Below are 16,785 nucleotides of genomic sequence, written 5' to 3' on the forward strand. Positions count from 1 at the left end.
GAAGAGAAAGACGAGCATCGTGCAAACACCGCATTCAAGCAGCCTCTCCTCGGCGAGTCAGGCAGGGCTAAAGCAATAACAAATGCCATCAGTGTTTTTATAGCAGCAGATTTAAGACCATATTGCATTAAAAACTAGATTTTGACCCACTTCTATGGTGGAGGAACAATGAGCCCATATATCCTCTTACTGCCAAGTTAGCCAGGCACTACCTCGCCATACCTGCTACCTCCGTGCCCAGCGATAGGGTGTTTTCCACAGCTGGAGACATTGTAACTGCAAGCAGGTCTGCTCTTTCTGCAGACAATGTGGATAAACTGATTTTTCTGGCAAAAAACATGAAAATTGAGTGAAAGTCACCAGCGTTAAAGGCTGGGGGGGAAAAAGAAAAGTTAATCTGAGGCTGAGTTGACTTGAAACTGTTTAATGTTGCACTTTTTGTATGTAGAAGAAAAGTTTTGTCATTTTATTTAATCTGAGCAACAACTTGAAGCAGTTTAATGTTTTATATGTGGAATATATATATATACATATATATATATATATACACATATACATTTATACACATATACATATATATATATATATTAGGGCTGCGAATCTTTGGATGTCCCACGATTCGATTCAATATCGATTTTTTTCGATTCAACGCGATTCTCGATTCAAAAACGATATTTTCCCGATTCAAAACGATTCTCTATTCATTCAATACATAGGATTTCAGCAGGATCTACCCCAGTCTGCTGACATGCAAGCAGAGTAGTAGATTTTTGTAAAACGCTTTTATAATTGTAAAGGACAATGTTTTATCAACTGATTGCAATAATGTAAATTTGTTTTAACTATTAAATGAACCAAAAACATGACTTATTTTATCTTTGTGAAAATATTGGACACAGTGTGTTGTCAAGCTTATCAGATGCGATGCAAGTGCAAGCCACTGTGACACTATTGTTCTTTTTTTTAAATTTTTTATAAATGTCTAATGATAATGTCAATGAGTGATTTTTAATCACTGCTATGTTGAAATTGTAACTAATATTGATACTGTTGTTGATAATATTCATTTTTGTTTCACTACTTTTGGTTTGTTCTGTGTCGTGTTTGTGTCTCCTCTCAATTGCTCTGTTTATGGCGGTTCTGAGTGTTGCTGGGTCGGGTTTGGTTTTGGAATTGGATTGCATTGTTATGGTATTGCTGTGTATTTTTTTGTTGGATTGATTAATAAAAAAAATAATAATAAAAAAAAAATAAAAAATCGATTTTTTAAAAATATACATATATACAGTATATATACATATATATATATGTGTGTATGTATGTATGTGTGTAAATGTGTATAAAAATGTGTGTGTATATGTATATACATCAATATACTGTATATATAATAAATCTTTGTTCTTACAATCAAAAAGAAGTGATGAGATGCACCCTCTTTAGGACCTCTACATATGGATCAAATATTGCTTTCTCTGTGAGTGCTGTCACATAAACACACAACTTCAAATTCTACTTCTACTTTCTCCTCTTTGTAGGCGCGGGAAAGCCCTCAAAGGGCAACGGGCGCTCTAATGGGCGCAAGGCCAAGTCTCCGGGACCTGGCCTGTCAGGGGGAGAGAGACCGTCCTCTGTGTCTTCAGTCCACTCAGAAGGGGACTGTAACAGAAGAACTCCCCTGACCAGCCGAGTCTGGGAGGACCGGCCGTCCTCGACAGGTACTGACACCACATTCATGACAGATATGAACTATTTAGTGCAGTTGGATGTAAGATGGCAACAAGCACTTGCTCAGTGGTGGCACTGCATGGGGTAGGGAGGGGCTAATTAGACTTTGTACATGAACAAATTAACTTTAAAAGTGAAAAATCAAGTTTTGATGTTGAATTTTGAAAAATACATACAGTGCACAGTATTCAAAATAAAAATAGAAAATTGTTTGACGTCTGTAATTCATCACAGACGACGTTACGTCATCACATGACACCTCTGATCAAGACTGCAGAGGCAAGTTAGCCGAAAACTTGTCAGGTAGAAACAATTTTGCCTTTCAGGCTTTTATAGACAAACCTTGTTTAAAAAGTAATGAACCTCTTCACTGTTTTAGCATATTAAAGTTAAAGTACCAATGATTGTCACACACACACTAGGTGTGGTGAAATTTGTCCTCTGCATTTGACCCATCCCCTTGATCACCCCCTGGGAGGTGAGGGGAGCAGTGGGCAGCAGCGGTGGCCACGCCCAGGAATCATTTTTGGTGATTTAACCCCCAATTCCAACCCTTGATGCTGAGTGCCAAGCAGGGAGGTAATTAGTCCCATTTTTATAGTCTTTGGTATGACTCGGCTGGGGTTGGAACTCACAACCTACCGATCTCAGGGCGGACACTAACCACTAGGCCACTGAGTAGGTGGCTAATGCTAATGACGCTAGCTTGATTGCATCATGATAGCTTGTACAAATATGAATGAAAACATTACTAATGTGACGATTTAGTAAGAATGAATAGTTTTAGTTATATTGTAAAACTTACAAAAGTTGCTTGGAGTGATGAATAAAGGAACCATGCGAGTAGAAACGCTATGGACAACTAGTAGACTGAACGACACTTTTACTTCCGCTTCAAGGCACAAAACAAAAGGAAATACATACTTTCAACTTGCAGAACCTGCAGTGAGCGAACTCGTCCAAAAGATGGCGCCACAGTATGAACAAAAACACAAATGTGTGCACTTATTTGTACTTGAAATACACAGATTTACAGTATGTATTAATTAACCTCTTAAGGCCCAAGCTGTTTGTGTACATGCATTTTTTTTATTTCTCTTTGCTATTTGGGCTTATTGGACCCTAATTACAATAAAAACTAAGAATCATCTTTTGATATGATGCACTTAGTCCATGAGTACACAAACGTGTACTTCATGTGTAGTGACATGCTAATTTTCATTTTTACACTTTTTTTTTCCCAAATTCCATTGTATGTTATACTCTTCTGACACCACCGGATGGCAGTATAAGTGTCCACATTTGCGGCCATAAGACCCCAATTCAGTAGTGTACACATTTTTGGAAATACGAGCTAAAAGGTGCTGTCCACACATGTGGCCACTAAGGCCTTTAGAGTAAAATTCAACATCAAAACAATATTTTTTTAGTTTCAAAGCAAACATTTTTTTCAATTAGAAAACATATAACCATAATGTACTGTTTTCATTTTTTCATTTATTTATTTATTTCAGGCAATGACATAAAAAAGTACAAAGTTGACAACACATAATAATATAAATTAATATAGTGCAAAAGGGAATGTATAGTATGTAATGCATGATTGTCCAGTTTTGCCTGAAAGGGAGTGGGAAGAAGATAATTTATTTAATCTCACCCCCAGTTCTCTATTCAGTGATTATTCACATGAGTTTCACTGTTACTTTGTTTAAGTATTATAATACAAATGTTGTATCATAGTGGCATTACCATAGGTAACAATAATTAATACACTGTGACAATAATTTGTATCAACAATGTAGGAAGAATGAATATACCAACAATGGTAATAGACAACATAGGAATAAGGAAACATTGAGCACATGTTAACACTTTGAGACAGAGTACATCAGCAGGTCAAATGAAAGACCCTCATCTCTATATTTGAACAAGACCCCATGTTTGTACAATAGTTTAAATCGATTAATAGTTTGGCATTGCTTGTGTTGTAAGTCCTGTTTGTTCCAAAGATTTACTCCGCATACAGACACACTAAAACCTTTACGAGTGGTTTGAGTTCTCGGCAATGAGAAATATCCAAAGCCTCTCAAGTTATGAGCCTGCACTCGTCTTATAAAAAAACGTTGTCGATTAGACGACAATAATTTGTTAAATGCTTTATATAAGATTATTAATGTATTATGTTTAACAAGGTCATCAAATTTGAGCAACTTTGATTGCATAAACAGATTATGAGTATGTTCTAAATAACCAACGTTGTGAATGATCCGCACTGCTCTTTTCTGTAATATGATCAGAGGATGAACTGTGTTGTGGTAAGTATTCCCCCATACTTCAACACAGTATGTAAGGTATGGGAGTACCAAGGTGCAGTATAGAGTACGGAGTGTGTTTTCATTGAGGTATTGTTTTGCTTTGTTTATAATTGAGAGGCTTTTGGAGATTTGTGTTTTAATGTGTCTGACATGAGCTTTCCATGATAGTTTACTATCAATTATTACTCCCAAAAATGTATTCTCATTTACGATTTCAATTTGGGTACCATCAATACTTATTTTCTGTTCAGACGTTATGTTGCGATTTCCAAACATCACTATCTTAGTTTTATTTATATTCAGAGATAATTTATTTGTGTACATCCATTTTTTTACTATGTTTAGTTCTGTGTTTACTGTATTTATGAGCTCATTATAGTCATCACTACTGTAGAATGTATTTGTGTCGTCTGCAAATAGTATACATTTCAGTACTTTGGATGTATTAAACATATCATTTATATATACATTAAACAGTTTTGGCCCCAACACAGACCCTTGGGGGACACCACAAGCAATGCCAAGAGTATCCAGTGTTTCCCATAAACTGCCAAGATACCTGTGGCGGTGGGGGCGTGGCTATGGGCGTGGTCACCATGACATCATTGAATAATTTGCATAATTTACTACAATGATATGATTTTCTCTAAAAAGGCTAAAAAAATGTATACTTACTAATTAATAACAGTTTTGTTTTAATCCATCCATCCATTTTACAATATAATTACAACACTTTATGTACATATTTATATACAGATTTGAACAATAAGTTATTCACTGAAATATATTTATTAATTGTGGTTCTTACAAAAAATATATATTATAAAATATAAAAGCTAAAATGTCTCTTAAAGCTCTGCCCCTTTAATTAGTGCATACTAAATAATTTAACTTTAGCCTACTACTACAACCATATTATTTACCAGCAACATAAAGTGAAACAGAGGCAGAGGTGTCCTGCCACAGTCAGTAACAAATAAACAGAAAACAGTAGTGGTCAAATACAAATAAGGCAACAAGAGAAGTATCCTACACTTCTCTTTTGTAAAGTAAATCTGAACAGCCTATATGGGCATCTACATGAACTATATGATTTGCCTGAGAAGCTGGACAGGACAAAAAAATTAAAAAACAATTTTATTTTTATTTTTATATATATATATATATATATATATATATATATATATATATATATATATATATATATATATATATATATATATATATATATATATATATATATTTTAAATTTGTGGCAGACGTAATTCTTTCGTGGCGGGCCGCCACAAATAAATGAATGTGTGGGAAACACTGGTATCAGATACAAATTGACCCATTTTTACAAACTACCCTGTAGTTTCATAACGCCACCCTGTGTGACCACCGCTTCCATCTCAATCTATCCACCACCCATTGACGTCTGTGCTTCTTGCAGGTTCAACTCCCACTCCCTTCCCGTGCAACCCCTTGATCATGCGTTTCCCCAGCGGGACAATTCCGGTTCCATCCCCGTCATCCGGCCAACCGGTGGGCCACGTCCCTGCTCAGGGACAAGGCCGCACCTGGGAGGAGGAGCCTAAGCCTCTGCTCATGTCTCAGTACGAGTCCCTGTCTGACAGCGAGTGACACGCCGCCGTGCAATCACACACACGCATACACATACACACATACACACATAAGCGAAACCTCACACACCATTCCACTCTACATTTCCTCCATCACTCCAGGATTATCTGAACTCCATTCTCCTCACTGGCCTTATCAACACGGGCTCGGCTGACCTGTGCTCAACACGTAGATGGGATACTTAAGCGTCATGGCGGCCACTAGGTCACCATGGAGGGGACCCACCGGTATTTCTACCACTACACTAGAACAAGAGCATGCAAGGGACACGCGGGACAACTTCTTTTTCTCGATTCTTTTTCTTTTACGTTATTTTCACTCAGCCCAGTCTTGTGATTGGACGGCAGTACTTTCGTCGGTTGCTGCAAAGGTGTGCTCTTTTATCTGCGGTGACGTGTGGGAGGTTCATATCATTGGTTTACAGGGTAAACATGCTGTTCAATGCTGATGTCAGCAAACATTAGGGAGGCTCCAGAGGAACAGCCGAGGCCTGCTGACGTCAGGCGCGCGACGGCACTGAGACGAGTGACACTTTTCTCGCAGTTTTTATTTGTATTTTTTTTATATTAACCATGTTTGTTGACAAATCGCTTTTTTTTTCCTTTTTCTCGAATATGAAGCACTTAGTTGTCGTCAGTGGGAATCCCGCGTCATCATCCTGCTTTTATTTTATTTTTTAAATTAGAGTCTCGCCTGCACCAGCGACAATCACATGTGAGCGATCACGTGACGACATGATCATCAGTCCTTTTGTCTTCAGCTGGCCTGCCAGAATCCATCCAGGAGCTTTTAGTGACAGTGTGACTGCATGGGAGGAGGAGCTCAGCTTTTGTACGTGAAATATTCTTAGTGTTAAGTGCCATTTATTTTACACGCACAGTACTGAAGTTACCAAGTGACGCACAATTTCTTCCTTTTTTTTGTTGGTTTCCGGCCACACCCCGTGCTGGAAACTCTATAAACAGAAGCAAATGATAATGTCTCTTTTCTTCTTCTGGAAGCTTTTAAAGAGCGTCACATGACAAGTTGTTATGTCTGCTTCACTATGCCCGCAAAAAGCAGACGTGCGTATGGGATCACCGCGTGTACGACTGTTATAGGACTACCTCCTGGCCCCCGCCTCCATCCATGGTTTAGATGTCTGCACAAAAGCTCATCTCAGCCGTCTTTTATGTCCCCACGTAAAGGTCAAGGTGTTGTACAGTGTCAAGAAGTTAAAGAATGTGACCGTAAAAAAACAGACTAAGCCATATCTAACAGATGATGGACTAAAACCTTGTTTTTAAAAACAAAACTCTTTTTAACTTGCCTTTTTTTTTTTTTGTCCAACAGCAATCTGAGAATAACATGAATATCTAACGCGGTCCCCACATGTTGACAAACAGTATAACATTGTTCAAAGCTTTTTTTGTTCATAATGTTGTTGTTTTTTTTAATTATTATTATTATTATTATTATAACCCACTGTATAATAGCAAGGATTGTATATAAAAAAAAAACCTGAATAGATGTAAATATTTATGTGGCTTGCTTCAAGGTTGGTCTTACAAAAAAAACATTTAAAAAAAAAAAAAAAAGAAATATTCACACGGTTAAAATCTACATGCCCACCAGCAAGCTTTGTGGATAGCAGTGTACAAATGGACAACAAAATAAGACACTGCCTTAATGTTTAAATAAAAAGCTTATTGCCACTCATAGTGTCGGAGTCGCTTTATTTCAACAGCTGACAGTGGATGCTGTAACAACTGTGTGCCACTAGAGGGCAGTATGTGTTTGATGTGCTGGGAGTTAGTGAATGGTTGTGCTATACCATTATGTGCCACTAGACACTAGAGGGCAGTATGTGTTTGATGTGCTGGGAGTTAGTGAATGGTTGTGCTATACCATTATGTGCCACTAGACACTAGAGGGCAGTATGTGTTTGATGTGCTGGGAGTTAGTGAATGGTTGTGCTATACCATTATGTGCCACTAGACACTAGAGGGCAGTATGTGTTTGACGTGCTCGGAGAGTCCTCCCCTTTTTCTTTTTTTTTTTTACACAGCTGAATCCTATCAGGCCCAAATTAATGTCGTTTCTCTGTTTGTTTTTCAACGTTCAGTCCGATAAAACATAATTAACCTACTCAAATGTGTATTGGCCCTTTCTAAAGCAACTTTGTTTTAGTTTTGTGCAAGTTCTGCCAAGATGAAGATGACTCATTCGAGTAACAGGAGTGGAAAAAGCATATACATGAAATACTGGAGGTGAGTATCTTACGATTCGATTCCGATTTTTTGGGGTTGGCGATTCAGAATTGATACAACACGATTCTCACGATGTGTTGTTTGTTATATGAATTATAATACAAGGTCTTCAAAAGCAATGGGTTATAGTTTTACTAAAGCTCCTCTTGACTGTTGACATGAGACTTACAGTCGTGGTCAAACGTTGTAAAGAACATAATGTCATGGCTGTCTTGTGTTTCCAATCATTTATACAACTCTTATCTTTTTGTCTTGTTGGTCACAAAAAAACATTCATGAAGTTTGGTTCTTTTATGAATTAATTATGAGTACTGAACATGTGACCAAATCTGCTGGGTCAAAAGTATACATATAGCAATGTTAATATTTGCTTACATGTCCCTTGGCAAGTTTCACTGCAATAAGGCACTTTTTGTAGCCATCCACAAGCTTCTTCTTGAATTTTTGACCACTCCTCTTGACAAAATCTGACCACAGAACTTTCCTCCAGAAGGTCTTATCTTTCACAAATGCAGAGTTTGATTGATTGATTGAAACTTGTATTAGTAGATTACAAAGTACAGTACATATTCCACGTTAATCAATTCATGGCACAAATATATACTGTCAGCATAATACAGTCATCAACTTCAACCCTAAACTAACACCCTCCCCCTTCCACCTCCCCGGATTGTAAATAATCAAATGTATATACTTGTTCTTATGCTTTCTGAGCTCACTATGTTCACTGCTCGCTGTACATATCCTACCAAGTCAGATCGACACTGTTTCAATGTCCATTTCTCAGATGATATAATTGTTGATGACTGAAGTGCTGATATCAACCAAACTTAACCCCCCTGCCCCAACCCCCTCCACATCCCACCCCTGGATTGGAAATAATGTAAATAATTCAATGTATATACTCTGATGATTAACTTGTGTGATGACTGTATTATGCTGATAGTATATATTTATACCATGAATTGATTAACGTGGACCCCGACTTAAACAAGTTGAACAACTTATTCGGGTGTTACCATTTAGTGGTCAATTGTACGGAATATGTACTGAACTGTGCAATCTACTAATAAGTCTCAATCAGTCAACCGTGGATCTGAATGATGCACGTTCCTGTGGACCGTGTGACTTGTGGAATATTCCACATTTTCCAGAGGGGTTAACAGGACTTGAGTGAAAATCCTTGGTGTGAATTGGAACTTTTTATTTTTATTTTGAAGTAACACAAATATGAAGAAATAGGACATTTCTGAAGGATTTAAATGCCTACTGAAATGAATTTTTTTTATTTAAACGGGGATAGCAGATCTATGTGTCATACTTGATCATTTCGCGATATTGCCATATTTTTGCTGAAAGGATTTAGTATAGAACAACGACGATAAAGTTTGCAACTCTGATAAAAAAAGCCTTGCCCCTACCGGAAGTAGCGTGACGTAGTCAGTTGATTGCCTCCTCATATTTTCCTATTGTTTTCAATGCAGCTAGAGCGATTCGGACCGAGAAAGCGACGATTACCCCATTAATTTGAGCGAGGATGAAAGATTCGTGGATGAGGATCGTTAGAGTGACGGACTAGAATGCAGTGCAAGACATATCTTTTTTCGCTCTGACCGTAACTTAGGTACAAGCTGGCTCATTGGATTCAACACTCTCTCCTTTTTCTATTGTGGATCACGGATTTGTATTTTAAACCACCTCGGATACTATATCCTCTTGAAAATGAGAGTCGAGAACGCGAAATGGACATTCACAGTGACTTTTATCTCCACGACAATACATTGACGAAACACTTTAGCTACGGCGCTAACGTGATAGCATCGTGCTTAACTGCATATAGAAACAAAATAAATAAATCCCTGACTGGAAGGATAGACAGAAGATCAACAATACTATTAAACCATAGACATGTAAATACACGGTTAATGCTTTCCAGCTTGGCGAAGGTTAAAAATGATGTTGCTAACGACGCCATTGAAGCTAACTTAGTATAGCGGGACCTCACAGAGCTATGATAAAAAATTAGCGCTCCACCTACGCCAGCCAGCCCTCATCTGCTCATCAACACCCGTGCTCACCTGCGTTCCAGCGATCGAAGGACGAAGGACTTCACCACGATAATCCGTGCGGTTGGTGGCTAGCGTCGGCTAGCGCGTCTGCTATCCGAGTCAAAGTCCTCCTGGTTGTGTTGCTGTAGTCCGCCGCTAATACACCGATCCCACCTACAACTTTCTTCTTTGCAGTCTTCATTGTTCATTAAACAAATTGCAAAAGATTCACCAACACAGATGTCCAGAATACTGTGGAATTATGAGATGAAAACAGAGCTATTTTGTATTGTATTCAATGGGGTACCGATACTTCTGTTTCACTGGCTACGTCACACACATACGTCATCATCCAAAGGCGTTCTCAACCGGAAGTTTCGCGGGAAATTTAAAATTGCACTTTATAAGTTAACCCGGCCGTATTGGCATGTGTTGCAATGTTAAGATTTCATCATTGATATATAAACTATCAGACTGCGTGGTCGGTAGTAGTGGCTTTCAGTAGGCCTTTAAATGTTAATGCAGTATTTCATGGTGATGTCTAAATTTAGGAAGTAGGTGCAGACAAAAAATGCTATTACTGTTCCATCCATCCATTTTCTACCGCTTGTCCCGTTCGGGGTTGCTGGCACCTATCTCAGCTGCATTCGGGCGGAAGGCGGGGACACCCTGTACAAGTCGCCACCTCATCGCAGGGCCACTGTTCCAATGTAGTTTAAATCTTTTAATTTGTGTAGTTTTTTTTCTCTCCAACATGCAATCTGTTCAATGAACATGACACTTAATTGAAAACATTTCTTATATGTTTTAGTTCATTTTATTGCGCATTTATTTATTTTTTAACCCCTTTTCCTTCAAAAACAGCCTGGACTTTTCTAACTTTGAGTGTTTTGTTGTTGGATTGTGGAATGTTTGTCCGTTCATCCATAAAAAGGTCAAAAGTCATTATTGAATTCGGCTCACAATCACGTCATTTCACTCATGTCTGTTCTTTGCCTCTCCATTGGGGGGCGCCACAGTCAAGAAGCACATGCTGCTCAGACTTTAGGCAGACTTCCAAAATCCTTTGCCAACAATAACAAGTATGCACTGCAAAAAGTCTGGTCAAAAACAAGAAAGAAAAATACAAAAATTAGGGGTATTTTATTTGAACTAAGCAAAATTATTTGCCAATAGAACAAGAAAATTCAGCTTGTCAAGACTTTCCAAAACAAGTAAAATTAGCTAACCTCAATGAATCCAAAAATACCTTAAAATAAGTATATTCTCACTAATAACAAGTGCACTGCTATATGAGTACGTATTGTCTATTGTTTCATTGACAATAAAACAGCAAAGTCCATTTGGCTGTCATTCGTTTTAATTATGAGACACAATTGTGTCAAAATCATGATATATTTTTTTTCATGCTTGAAGTAAGAAATTATTACTTTAAAAAAGAAGTTTTATACTTGTGAGTGTTGATGACACAGCTTTGCAACAGTTGATATTCTAGTTTCAAGCATGTTTTACTCAATATAGGTCATCAAATCTCAGCAACAAGCTGTAATATCTTACTGAGATCATTTAGGACCAAAACAAGTCAAACACCCTAACATAAAATCTGCTTAGTGAGAAGAATTATCTTATCAGACAGAAAATAAGCAAATATCACCATTATTTGAGATATTTAATCTTACTTAGATTTCAGTTTTTGCAGTGTGATTAGCAGCAGTCTATTTTTAAAAACTACAAAGCATATATACACTACCGTTCAAAAGTTTGGGGTCACATTGAAATGTCCTTTTTTTGAAGGAAAAGCACTGTACTTTTCAATGAAGATAACTTTAAACTAGTCTTAACTTTAAAGAAATACACTCTATACATTGCTAATGTGGTAAATGACTATTCTAGCTGCAAATGTCTGTTTTTTGGTGCAATATCTACATAGGTGTATAGAGGCCCATTTCCAGCAACTATCACTCCAGTGTTCTAATGGTACAATGTGTTTGCTCATTGGCTCAGAAGGCTAATTGATGATTAGAAAACCCTTGTGCAATCATGTTCACACATCTGAAAACAGTTTAGCTCGTTACAGAAGCTACAAAACTGACCTTCCTTTGAGCAGATTGAGTTTCTGGAGCATCACATTTGTGGGGTCAAATAAATGCTCAAAATGGCCAGAAAAAGAGAACTTTCATCTGAAACTCGACAGTCTATTCTTGTTCTTAGAAATGAAGGCTATTCCACAAAATTGTTTGGGTGACCGCAAACTTTTTAACGGTAGTGTACATCCATAAATGTGGATGCTTATGCAAAAGTGCAATATATTTATCTGTACAGTAATCTATTTATATCTGCATCTTATTGCTATTTTATCCTGCACTACAACGAGCTAATGCAACTGAATTTAGTTCTTATCTGTACTGTGAAGTTCACATTTGAATGACAATAAAAGGAAGTCTAAGTCTAGAACGCCCCCTTTTTGACTAGTGCATCCAGTCTTCAGAGCCCCCAAAACACGACTCTAAAATAACACTAAGGCTTTTCAACTACATTAAGTTTGAGTAGCACACCTATACTACAAAGGTGCAGTACAGGTGTGCTTTGCTTATCATACGGTATGGAAGTTATTTTTCTGTCAGCAATATAATAGACATTATTATTATGAGTTTTATATTCCAAATCAGATAGTTTTATGATGTGACTTCAGTGTGGACTCTCCCACGCTCCGGTTGCATAATGGCCGATAAGCGTCCTCATTCACAGAAATAGACGGTTACAAAATACAACAGTTGACAAATGAGCAGAAACAGCAGGGGAGAATAATGTTTTAGGAACTCACGTCAATCAATATTCTGGCAGACTTTGAGGCAAATGTCCCCAAAACTGCGGGAGACATCTTCTTTCAAAATCTTCTCCACGGTTCAGAAAATGTTGACTTTGATTACGCAGAATCCTTGAAATTACCACAGACGACTAGAATTGAAGCATGTTTACTTCCGACTAGTGTTGTCCCGATGCCAAAATGTATTTCGGTACTTTTCTAAATAAAGGGGACCACAAAAAATGGCATTATTGGCTTTATTTTAATAAATCTTAGGGTACATTAAACATGTTTCTTATTGCAAGTTTGTCTTTAAATAAAATAGTGAACATACAAGACAACTTGTCTTTTAGTAGTAAGTAAACAAACAAAGGCTCCTAATTTAGTCTGCTGACATATGCAGTAACATATTGTCATTTATCATTCTATTAATGTGTCAACATTATTAAAGGCAAGTGGTAGAAAATGAATTATTAATCTACTTGTCCATTTACTGTTAGCTTACTTCCTCTTTTAACATGTTCTGTCTACACTTCTGTTAAAATGTAATAATCACTTATTCTTCTGTTGTTTGATACTTTCCATTAGTTTTGAATGATAGCACAAATTTGGGCATCAATCTGATACCAAGTAGTTACAGGATCATACATTGGTCATATTCAAAGTCCTCATGTGTCCAGGGACATATTTCCTACCTTATACATTTGAAAAAAACAAAAAAAGATTTTGTGATGCTAAAAAATATCAATGTAATCATAGTAATGTTGACTAGATACACTCCTGTACTTGGTATCATTACAGTGGATGTCAGGTGTAGATCCACCAATGGCGTTTGTTTATATTTTGATGCCGGTGAGCTACGGTGTGTAGTGAAGCATGTTTAGCTACTCCTCGTCCTGCAGGGATGATACTTGTGAGGAACTTACTTTATTTGTCGCCATGGAGACCAGGATTAGTGGTTTAGAAGTAGCTAAAACACTGCAGACTGCAAATCGACGTTAGCCGCTAGCTAGCTAGCCATGTCTTAAAGCACCTCTTCCTGAGGGCGTTTCAGTGTTATAACTTCACCTTTATCGTTAGTTTTTAAGCCAAAATGCGTCCGTTCTCCCTTTTCTGTCTACACACAGTCTGCTTGTAAGTACTCTGATTGTGCGCCGCCGAACATGCTCCTCTGCTTGTAAAACCAGCAATGGCCTGACGTGACAATTACAAGGGGGTGGAGCTGTACTTTTTTAGAGGCGGTATAGTACGGAATATGATTCATTAGTATCGCGGTACTATACTAATACCGGTATACCGTACAAGCCTACTTCTGAGTTTATAAACAGTGGCTCTACCTTGCTAAGGTAAGAGTGAAAACGTGGACTGGATTTTGAGTGGAAGGGATTGGATAATAAGTGCTGACAAAGCGTCTTCAAATGGTTTATAATAGCGAATGGTTACATTAACGACAGTTTATATTATTATTTGTTTAAACTCATATTCCTGCATATCTATATTGTATTTTTCTGCAATCTTTCATGAAAAATTAAAAAAATATTCAACAAATTTAGGGGGGCTGAAAAAAAATAGGCCTAACGACACCAATTCATTCATTCATAACCTCTACATGGGAATTGAGCTTTTTATTCAGTTAGAATACACATCTTTAAATTAGATCAAAAACAGGAACAAAAGGCTGACGTACAAAAATATATAAAGAGAATTATGAAGTGCCTCAATGCCACATATACAACAGGAAAATATTTTACAATAACAAAAATCAAGTGTTAGTAAACAGCATGAATTTGAGTCACACGCTTCTCTCTCCTCGCTCCCATCACACTTCCCTCATCCCTCATCCATCCAGCTCATGGCTTTTTTCATCAACATACTTTTCCCTCCATTGTGCAGCTTCCTTACGGCCAATTGCACACAACACGCCCTGGATTTCAAATCAAATACGTACATCATTCTAAAATCGCAACCCCACTCAAAAAAAATAAAACAACCCTGATTTTTCTTTGCTTTTCAGCCATGAAACAACTTTTGAAGTTCTCAGCATCAAACTGTGATTGATAGCAAACAGGACGTTTTACAGTGAGAAAAGGATTCATATGGCCCCCATCCCTGCGTCATTCTGGAAAAAAAGAGTTCACCATTTTTGCAATTGCAGTCTGCTGAAAATGATGGAAAGTGCCACTCTCCATAGCAACTGACCCTGCGGTCAAAGTTGGAATTCCCACAACTCGACACTCTCCTGGCGCCTATAAGGTGGAGTGCAAACCCCCCACCCCCCACCCCGATTCGTCATGTTTCATGTGTCAGTCAACTGCGACGAATGGGGGTCGTATGAATCCCCTCCCTGCTGTACATGGTAAGAACAGTTACAACAGTGCCCCCTGGAGGTCACAAAATAACATGCTTATGTAAACCACCTCACCATTTATCACTCATAATAAAAGTTGCTGTTTGAATTCGGCTGTGACAAAACAGGAACCACGGCCGCGTTGCCAGACGTACACTAATAATTCCGCACTTATTTTTTTTTCTCTAAAAAAATACGTAATGTCTAACTTTTTATCAGTGATATTTTACTTTGTAAATCAGGTAAATACGATCATTTTACTACCTTGTTTTTAGGACCAGTTAAAAGGCGCATTAAAAAGGTCATATAAGGGCTTTTATTTTCTACATTTAAAACAAAAAATGCAAAAAAAAACAGCAAATGTGTACAGATTTTAGTAGAGAGTACAGGCAAAAATCTTATAATTTGATGTAAAATCTACTTTTTACTAAAGGGGTCATATTATGATTTTTTTTTCTGAATTTAAATAACTTCCTTGTGGTCTACATGACATGTAATGGTGGTCCTTTGCTCAAAATGTTGCATAGATGATGTTTTACAGATCATCTTCAAGTCGCTTTCTGACCGTCTCTTCAGGATGCGACGTTTTTGTGGGCGGTCTTATTTACGTGCCTCCACTTTGACAGCGTCTTCTCACCGTCGTCCAGTTTTTAGCGCTTCAATTGATAGTCTTCTGACAGATATAGGTTAGAAATTTACGCTACTTTATATTAGAAATTAATGTCACATAACATAGGGGAAAAAGGAGCTTATTGACTTTGGCGCGGACGACAATGGCGGATGCGTGCACATTTCCGGGACTTATGCAGATCCCAAATACACATCAGCAGGTACCAGAAGGTAAGAAAAGTTGGTTTTGCATAATAGGTAAAAAAAAATAAATGCTAGCTATCTGCTAATAGGTGCCATTTGGGGGTCCTTATATACACACACACACCATATGTTGAAGCAGAGTACGTCTGACTATGGTAGACGTAATGCTCCGCGTTCCATCAGATTTTTGAGCGCCGTGTGTAATGTTCCGCACTCTTGTTAATTTTTTTTTCCAAAAAAAATACGTAATGTCTAACTTTTCAACAGTGATATTTTACTTTGTAAATCACGTAAATACTATAATTTTACTACCTTGTTTTTAGGACCATAGTCCGCACTTAAAAGGCGCATTAAAGAGGTCATATTAGGATTTTTTCCCCCTACATTTTAAACACAAACTGCAAATAAAGATTTTGGTAGAGAGTACAAGCAAAAATTGTATTTGCTGTAAAATCTACTTTCTACTAAAGGGGTCGTATGATTTTTTTCTGAATTTAAATAACTTCCTTGTGGTCTACATGACATGTAATGGTGGTTCTTTGGTCAAAATGTTGCATAGATGATGTTTTACAGATCATCTTCAAGTCGCTTTCTGACCGTCTCTTCAGGATGCGCCGTTTTTGTGGGCGGTCTTATTTACGTGCCTCCACTTTGACAGCGTCTTCTCACCGTCGTCCAGTTTTTAGCGCTTCCATTGATAGTCTTCTGACAGATATGTTAGAACTTTACGCTACTTTATCTTAGAAATGGCAACAGCGGAGGATGAATGTCACATAACATAGGGGAAAAAGGAGCTTATTGACTTTGGCGCGGACTACAATGGCACATTTCCGGATCCCAAATACACATCAGCAGG

The 16,785-nt window shown here is 37.6% G+C and overlaps 1 protein-coding gene across 6 annotated transcripts in view; it reads left to right on the plus strand.

Moving 5' to 3' along the window:
• Positions 1-7,360, plus strand: part of LOC133652577 (nuclear receptor corepressor 2-like) — a 212,767-nt gene extending 205,407 nt beyond the window's left edge. For all 6 annotated transcript variants that reach the window (XM_062051491.1, XM_062051494.1, XM_062051495.1 and 3 more), the window contains 2 exons: positions 1,536-1,715; positions 5,476-7,360. In XM_062051491.1, coding sequence (XP_061907475.1) covers positions 1,536-1,715; positions 5,476-5,666 — 371 coding nt within the window. In that variant the 3' untranslated portion in view covers positions 5,667-7,360. The remainder of the gene's footprint in view (positions 1-1,535; positions 1,716-5,475) is intronic.
• Positions 7,361-16,785: the final 9,425 nt, after the last annotated feature.

The sequence above is a fragment of the Entelurus aequoreus genome, linkage group LG06, assembly GCF_033978785.1.
Source record: "Entelurus aequoreus isolate RoL-2023_Sb linkage group LG06, RoL_Eaeq_v1.1, whole genome shotgun sequence".
Lineage (NCBI taxonomy): Eukaryota > Metazoa > Chordata > Actinopteri > Syngnathiformes > Syngnathidae > Entelurus > Entelurus aequoreus.